Genomic DNA, 9,424 nt, shown 5'->3' on the forward strand with positions numbered 1-9,424 from the left:
ACATTACTAACTATTCACTTACCTTAACCCACATCCTAACCCTAAGGTCCGTAACTCTTACACCACAGTGGAAGAAATAGTGAAGCCACGGAACAGCCCAGCGAAATGTTGCCCCAGGTAAGATTTTGATGTTACGGGGCTTCGTTATTTTCACCATTAGGTATTTTGGGTTCAATATTTTCATGTTCGGTATTTTACCTCTTCGGAATTTTGATATAGACGCACATATTCAGTTACCAGACCTTCTAATGTTAGATGTATGCTTACTTATAATGCCAAAACTTATGATGATAAAAGCATTATCAAGAAATACTGGCATGTTTTAAGAGATGTTCTTGAACTTAATCAAGTTCTTTGTGACACACCTGCTTTTGGTCATAAGAGATGTCATAACTCGAAAAGTAAGTTCTGTTATGAAGAACAGAGAATGATTAATAAGCTGGTTTATTGTAAGAAGAAGAGCGCTTTTAAATGTGTTAGGAGTAGGTTTTGCCAGAATGTTTTAAGTTGCAACTCTCTTAAGCATCCTGTTACGTCAGCTGTATTTAAATTATATGACTGTGGTAATAGCTATACCAGTATTGTTGTACAACCTTGCCTTATGTCAAAAATGCCCTGCATTCTATGTGGGCAAAACAAACCAAAAATTCAAAGATGGAATAAGTAAACACCTATCTGACATAAACAGAGGTCATTACTAGTGCTCTTTTTAGACATCAAAATGATAAAGGTCCTGATCATGTCTTTAAGTTTTTAATCCTATGTGTAAGTAATTGTTCAGTTTGTGGTGGAAATATTGTATGCCACACTGAATTAGATGAAGTTTATTGGATTTTACATCTAGCTGCACATCTATGGCCAGGCTTGAATAATACTGTGTCTTTAAATCCCTTGCTCATCGAGAGTCAAAAGCATGTTTAATTGATTATGATATCATCGTATAAAGGAGTTTTTTTTGACAAAGAGTTTCTATACTAAGCCTGAAGAAACCTGTTGGCGAAAGTGTTTTTATTTGTATTGCAATAAAGTATTTTGGTCTAGACTATCTGTTTGTGTGTTCCAGCGGTTCTTTATTCTACTGCTTGCTGTTTGGATTTCCTGTGGATTAACTTCTGTACTGGCGGTTCATTCTCATTTCATAAATACTGTACCTCCATCAGACTTTGTCAAAGTAATATATTCCCAAATTGGGATATCACAGAGATTTGTTACCTCCGTTTTACCTGTTGCATGTACCTACATTAATATCTGCTGTTTTCTTTAAGTAAGAATACATCTTATATACAAATGTGTCCTATATCATTCCTTTGGTGACTCCTGTATATACCTAGAGAAGACATACTCTTACAGCCGGAATGGACAGCATACTGGGCAATGGAGTTCTCTTAGCCTTAGACAAAATGCTTTATTAGAAATACACCATAATAATAATAATAGTAATAATAATAATAATAATAATACTAATAATAATAATAATAATAATAATAATACTAATAATAATAATAGTAATAATAATAATACTAATGATAACAAATAGAGAAAAGAAATCAATCACGCCACATAATCTCCTTCAAATCAAATTAAAACCAGGCTAAAGCTACTCTAGTTCTGACCCACATCATCTTTTTTATATGAAACTACAGTCCCTCGATCATCTTTTAAGCTCTCACAAAGAAGAACCTTTTTCTTTTCATTTATGCACCTGCAACTCTCCTAACATTAACTCCAAAAGTAGTGGGTTACACAACAACTTTAAATTTCTAAGTTATTTTACTAAACCGTTAATTGCTTGTAAAATAAGGTGCTCAGATATTTCATGTCTTGCCCTTGCTCAGTGATCCCAGATCTCATGGCGGTATGGTATCTGTAATTCTCTGGAATCTTGAGTTATTCTTCTCATAGAATCTGAATCCATGTTATTGCATCTGTTAGCTGTATTTCTTAAAAAGCCAAAATTGGTAACTTGTAATCATGTCTGGAAAAAAAATCAAGTTCTGCTAGAAAACAAACTGAAATTTATTTACATCATGTTTCCATCAAATTCATCATGCTTGGAGTTGCTTTAAAGAGAAGGAAAATCATTCTTAACAAAGAAGGAAACCATTTCTGTTGTATATCCTGTGAAAATGGCCTGCACTTTTAATTGCTAATGTAAATGTGTTATGTTTTTTTTTTTCTTTTTACTTGTTCTTTACATCAAAAGCCGAAAGACAAACAACTTCTTGTTCTTTACATCTTCTGATAATGTCTCCAGATGAAAATTTAGACACTCTATTACAATTCTGAAACTCGTTAAATGCAAGTCTAGTGATTTCAAAACACAAGTTCAAAAAACATTAGAACAGTGAACAGCAAACATCACTGTTCTCCTTTAAAGTTGTTTTTTGCAGGCAGCAACCTCCCCCATATCCCTTGAACTGACATATACCACCTCTGAAACTGTCATACCTCAGGAAAAAAAGGGAATATCCAGAGAAAATGGCAATCTCAGACTTAGTATATATAGGTCCACATTTTTGGCTATTTAGTCTCGCTATTCCTGGAATTCTACTACAGAGTCTCAGAATTTCAAACAGTTACTTTAAAATATACATATTTTGTTCTTTTCTTTTTTTACTGGCAGCTTACACTTTTCATAGTACAATATTAAGCTTAGGACCAAAGGCCATCACGAAAGCTGAAAGCTATTACAACCCACTTCCACTTTTAGATCTTGTGTAACTGCCTATTCATTTATTAAGTTCATTCAGGCATATTACAAATCTCTTTAATATCCTTTTTAAGAAATAAATTACCAGACTTTCTGTTCAATCTTCTACTTTGCTACTAGTATTACTGGTGGCATTCAATTGTTATGAATCCATTTTCATAATCATTGCAGTGTATGGAGTGCTGCCACTATGCTCCAGAACTAGAGAAAAGACAGGTTTGTTAGGCACTTTTGTGATGTCAGAAAGATGCCTAACAAGCTTCTTTTAAGCTCCTTCATCACTGTGAAGCTCTAGTCCCACACTAGAAGACTAACAGTAGCCAGGAACCACCACAAACAGCTTTAAACATTTAAACACATTATTCATCCAACTGAAAAAAGTCTAAATGAAGTGCTTGAATTGTATTTTAAAGCTTTTTCTTCCAGCCATTCTTTCTGTGGCAATCACAAGTGTGTTACAGCTTTCAAAGCTGAAAACACTTAGTGCCATACCTCTCATGTGTACCTCATTACTAGAAACATTCCTCATGTGGGGGGGGGGGGGTAATTTTTCATGTTCCTCGAAATTCTACATTGAAAGGGCCTGCCACACATTCAGTGTTAGCATTTTTTAAACTTGTATCAGTGGTAAATAGAACTGAATTAATTGTATTATTTCATTAAAAGAACTATAAGTAAAAATATCACATTTTAATCATCTTATGAGCTTCCTAGTTTACGTTGTTAGTAAGCCATTAGTAAGTGTTCCACATTTTACCAATTTGTTCCACATTATGGCAGGCAGTGTTCCTCGTTTTGCAGATGGAAGGTTGAGAGCTATGCTTAGTGCTACTTCACATTTTCTCTAGGTACTGTATTTTATGGTAGCAGGTTAATACATGCATTTTAAGGAATTACTACCAGTTCTTCCCAGTCATAATCTTGTTTGTTATGAGTTCTAGGCACAGATATTAAGATTCAGTTTTTGGGCTTCACTTTTGAGGTGAATTTCTTGGCATCCATCTTTCAAAGACATGACAAGATGGTTATGATCAGAGACTAGCTCATAATGTGATGGTATGCATAATTGCTCTGCATCATACCCCACTTTTGTGATCATCAGCATGCATGTTTACAGAACATCGTGGCATATATATTTGAGGTGTTTGGGAGAATTCTCTTTCCTCACAATTGGTAATCTCAAGCAACATTTCACCATAATCCAAACAGGAATGTACTCAACTGCATTTTAATTTCTCAGATCTGTCAAAGTCCCCAACCAAAAAATATCTTCCATGTTTATATGTACATATTAAAAAATAATCTATGTGCATAAATATAAACACCCTTCTATTATTAGGAATCTGAGTGAAACCTTGTTCACAAAGTGATGTTCCCTTATTTCAGTGACAGTGCTATCCCAGAGATTCAACATATTACTGGATGTGGCAGAAACTCCCCTTCCTGGAAGATACAAGCCCATCATGGTGTAGCTAACAGAAATAGTCCAGACTGCAGGTAAAAACAGTTTGTTTTGGAACACAATTTAAAAACAATGTAACATCATGATTAATGTAGAATATATTTACACACGCACATAGATATATATATATATATATATATATATATATATATATATATATATATATATATATATATATATATATATATATATATATATATATATATAAAACATCATGATTAATGTAGAATATATTTACACACAAACACACACACATATTTATATATATATATATATATATACACACACACACACACACACACACACACACACACACGTAACTCAGTAATAAGATTTCAAGATAATATTAAGTAAGCATCTGCCACTTACTCCAATATTAAACGATCCAGTAAAATAGTCCAGATTGGCTTGAATGAACCAGACATTGTTTAAACCGAGTTCAACACATCTCTGTCTGGCACGTACTAGTGACTCCACTTTGTTTTCTATCAAAATCACCTGAAATACACAAATATATTATACACATATTAGAAAAGGCAATGTTTTACAGAGATAAAGGTTTATTTTCTTTACCAGTATCAAAAGTCTAATTTGAAAACAATAGCACAGAAAACAAGTTTAATCTAAGTTCAGATATAAAGAGCACAAGAGTCTCTTGATAAAAGTCTTGATACAATTCCCGCATACAAAAGCAAACTGTTTTTCTATTACAGGAATTACTGTTGGATACAAACAAATATGCTTTGAAAATGGATTAGTGTATTCTTATAAGCAGCTGTCCTTTCTGATGCTGAATGATAGGGTATATCTCCAAATGATAAAAACTGGCAAGGAATCCTTTAAATACATACCTGACATGCCTGAAGTAATGAATTTATCTCTTTCCCACAGAGTCCAAGCTAGGAAGATCTTAGTTCCAGTCATTTTGTGTGCCCTAGTCAAAGCCCAGGACTATGTAATTAACATATTCGTTATAACTGTACTGTCACCATGGAATGCTAAAATCACCAAGAAGTAATTCCCCTGATTTATTTCCACTTTACAAACATAATGTACCACATACCAATTGTTGGCCTTTGCTTGACTGCATACAAATACAGCCTAGGTACTGATATTTTGAGGTACCTGGAATGATACAAATAATGCTTCTCAAACTAGGATGCTAGGAGGGTTTGATTCTATTAGACTGGATTTAACGCAGTCAGTAACAAACATTATAACACCTTTGACTCTGCTCTCTACCAAACAGCAATTTCTCACAGGATCATAACAGGTTATTAGGCTATTGGCACTAAGGCCTCTACAAGCCTAGCCATGTTATACCCTTGTTCCCTCATGGACCAAGATATACAGGCTATATTTGCATGCAAATCTAAGATCAGCCCCTGCTGCCCCTGTCCAAGAGGGACATAGGTGAAATCCCCAGGGTAAATTTATGGTTATCCATCATACGAGAGAAGCACTCCTTTACAACATGAATACGAAGCTTGATCCTTTGGAACAAGCTTCCTATTCATGTTAAACAAAGCCCCTTGTTGGCCTTATTTAAGTATAATTTGGATGACTGGATGGGTAACCGGAAATTCATCCCAGGGGTTCCACCTGTTTCCCTCTTGCACAGGGGCAATAGGTGCTGATTTTGGTGTCTGCTTGAAACAGACATCATTGGGAACACGGGATGAACCTGGCTAGGCTTGTAATGACCTTGAGGCCGTTAGCCTAGTAACCTCCTATGATCCTCTGTGATTGCAAACCAATTTAGCATGCTTATTCAGGTAGCCAACAGGGTGTGAAGCTTGGCCTGTCTTTCTACCTGCAAGGTTTTAACAAAAATGCTACAGGGTTACAGTCTGGGTCCTCTACCTTTCATGGTGTTCATTCTGATCCCCAGGAATCTCATCAGAAGGAGATAGCTGGCCTATCACTGCTGTGCTGGTGATATGCAGCACACCTTTGTGTTTCTCAGGAATGAATGATAAGTCTGTATTTCTTAGTAGAAGACTTAAATGCCAGGCTCCCTAGTGACTGTGCATGCAACATCAAAGGATTCCTCTGCCTTGCCACTTAATAACTTAAACAAGACAGTAACAGGCTGAAGTTTGATAATTCTGCTACTGCCCTTTTTTGAATGGATAACACTTAGGAATCAGGTGTTGGCTCTTGTAAGGACAGCTTGCTTCCACCTAAAGAATATAAACCAGAATTAAGCACTTGGTACCTCTCAAACACCTCTGCATTGCCATTCTTGCCTTAGTTTCATCTTACCTCAATGACTGCAATGTATTTTACTACACACTTTCCCAACACTAAGACTGATCAATTACAGCTTATGTAGATTATGACACTGTGGTCAATTACTGTAACACATCATTTTCAACATATTATTCCAATGCTTTGGAGTTTGCACAGGCTTCCTATGCAACTTCAAATAATATTCAAAACCTTTATATGGCACATTGGCGGCACAGAAGCACAGCAGAAAATATTGCTGCCTCATAGCAAGAGGTTCCCCAGTTTGATTCTCAGCTGGCATTCTGTGCGGAGTCCACATGACTTTCCTGTGTTTGTGTGGGTTTCCTCCGGGTGCTCCAGTTTCCTTCCAAATTCCAAATTCATGCAGTAGGTGGAATGGACACTCTAAACTGGCCATAGTTGTGTATGTATGGTGTGGAAGAATGACCATGGCAGGGCTAGCCACCCGGCAGTGTAAACCTTAGCTCTCAGTGATTGTCAGTGGTGAAGTGAAACCCTGACCCCATGTGCAGAAATGGGAAAAAGGAGTTGTGGATAAATGGATAGATGGATTCAAAACCTTTATGTTGATGTTTTCATCACTACATTACCTGGGTCAGTCGAACATAAAGGAGTTAAATGTTCCTTACTACATAATTTGGGATTCCATTCTGCTGACTTTGGGCTGTTAATGGTTCTGAAGGTGTAGCTCAACAATTAATGGCAGTCACTTCATTAATTATTAAGTTCTGTACATTTGAAATATACTTCTCTGGTGGCTCAGAGAGAGAGATCTACAGTATCTTACTGAAATGATATGTTTTATCCTTGTTTTCAGCAAATCCTTGTTAAATGGCTTTTATTTCTGTAACACACTGTATGTGAATTTGGTATCTGTTAATATTATTTTATACTGTAGTGTTTTTACCTTTATTCTAATGTTCACATACTTAGCTTTAATTATTTAATAACTCTGAATTTGAACTATGTTCCCTTTCCCACTACTACCAGAGAATTTGCTGTAATTAAGAATCCATTTTGAAAGATTGCCACTGTGCTGAAGAGACAATGTCTGAGGTACTGACTTGCTATACAGTACCACTATACAAATCAGGAAAAGTATGTGATACAACTCTGAAAACTCGGATGGTACTTTAATTTGCATACATAAAATAAGTAATGCTTGGCTAAGTCCCATACATTCCTGCAGAAAAATACATGATTCTCAAATTCCATGTCACATACAACCAGTTTTGTGGCACCCAAAGCCACCCTAAGGTACACAGAAACCCTACAGTTACTGTACTTACAGTTTTGTGGAAAACATTGACTAGTGTACCTCTGTAGAATGCTTCTAAATGGAGCATGTTCTGCACAACGTATCAATTTAAAACATTAGATATTTCTTCAAGATACAGTCTTCTTTTTTTGGCTTTTCCCGGTTAGGGGTCGCCACAGCGGATCACCTATCCGCTCATGACTGGCAGTGGAGTTTTATGGTATCGGGTTGCCAGCCCGGTGCCCAACCTTCCACAGAAGGCACACACACACATGCACTCACAACTAGGGCTAATTTAGAGAGTCCAATCCACCTACAGCATGTCTTTGGGATGTGGGAGGAAATCGGAGCAATGGGAGGAAACCCACGTAACCACAGGAAGAACATGCAGATTCCGCATTTTATTGTATTATTAATGCAGTACAGGATAATGCATTAGTATAATATAAAAAATGTCACCCCTCAAAAAAGATCAAAAATCCTTCACCTCTTAAAACAGTTGTCTCACTTTACAATCAAATCCCTAATGTTATCAGACAAAATAACTTAGGTCTAACATGTGGCCCTCCCTTTCTTTGAGAATCAACATAGATATTGTAGTTCAAAAAACTGTAACAGAATTAAAAGCATGCTACAAAATATCACACCTCCTCTGCTGTAAGGAAAGACTTGAAGATGGACACAAATGTATTAATACTCAAACTTGAATATAGCCATTGAATAACTGCACTCCATTCCAGCAACAACTCTGACACATTATTAAAGGATGTCAATAAAACAGTTCTGTCTTCCTGGCAAACTCAAAAACAACACCAGTAACACAACAAAGATTCATCTGGTTGCCTATTAATGGCAGGGCAACATTTTGCTAAACACACTACTATTTAAAATAAAGCCAAATTTTTATCCCCTGCTAAATCATAAATTGACAAACAAACTATTCACTCTGAAACAGCTTTGAAGACATATAAATACTATATAAATACTCAGACCTGTTTTGGGATCAGCTACTGAAGAAAAAGCATTCTGTAAAACTGGACCAGGATTTTGGCATAGAGTCCCAAGTAGATTTAGATTAGAGTCTAGTAGTGATGCAGGGGACTGCTGTCTGCTGTGGGAAATGAGAGGGCCCAGGGTTGGAATCCCTTTGGCAGGGGGTGGAATAATGGCCAAGCTGTTTACATTACTGACACAAAGCTTGATTCTCACCTGTGAGAAGCGTGACTAGGCTTAAATAGCCCCCCACCCCGGGGTTGTTAGCCCAGTAATCATTTCTAAAACTGTGACGTATGGCCAGAAATGAAATGAATATCATTTTTTTCAAAAACCAAACAACACTTCAAATACAATGGATTGAGTTTATGCAGTCATCCTAATTACCTGCCCCCTTACCTATTTGGCTTCAAAACTATTCATACACACAATACTGCTTCTCAGTGTAAAAATGTACACACACACTAATACCTTCATATACACTAGAGATACACTAGCATAAATACCATAGTGACAATATTCCCCTAAGAGATGACCCAATTGTTTGGGATTTGGGAACTTATGTGGACAGTGACCTAACTTTTGACCAACATGTGTCAATTGCTGTAAGAAAGTCTTTCTATATTACAGAGCTTATAAGCAACAGGACCATGTCTAGATCAACAGACATCAGTGTCCCCCTTTACTCAGCCCTCATTAGGCTAATCATTGAATATAATGCCCATTTTGGCATCTATCTGTCCAGATG

At 36.4% G+C, this 9,424-nt stretch overlaps 1 protein-coding gene across 1 annotated transcript in view; it reads right to left on the bottom strand.

Moving 5' to 3' along the window:
• Positions 1 to 9,424, bottom strand: part of GSTCD (glutathione S-transferase C-terminal domain containing) — a 1,728,465-nt gene that overhangs the window by 398,419 nt on the left and 1,320,622 nt on the right. The window contains exon 8 of the mRNA XM_044061304.1: positions 4,542 to 4,670. Within this exon, the coding sequence (XP_043917239.1) occupies positions 4,542 to 4,670 (129 nt within the window). The remainder of the gene's footprint in view (positions 1 to 4,541; positions 4,671 to 9,424) is intronic.

Source organism: Protopterus annectens, chromosome 2.part0 (assembly GCF_019279795.1).
Source record: "Protopterus annectens isolate FY-2018-M chromosome 2.part0, PAN1.0, whole genome shotgun sequence".
NCBI classification, from domain to species: domain Eukaryota; kingdom Metazoa; phylum Chordata; order Ceratodontiformes; family Protopteridae; genus Protopterus; species Protopterus annectens.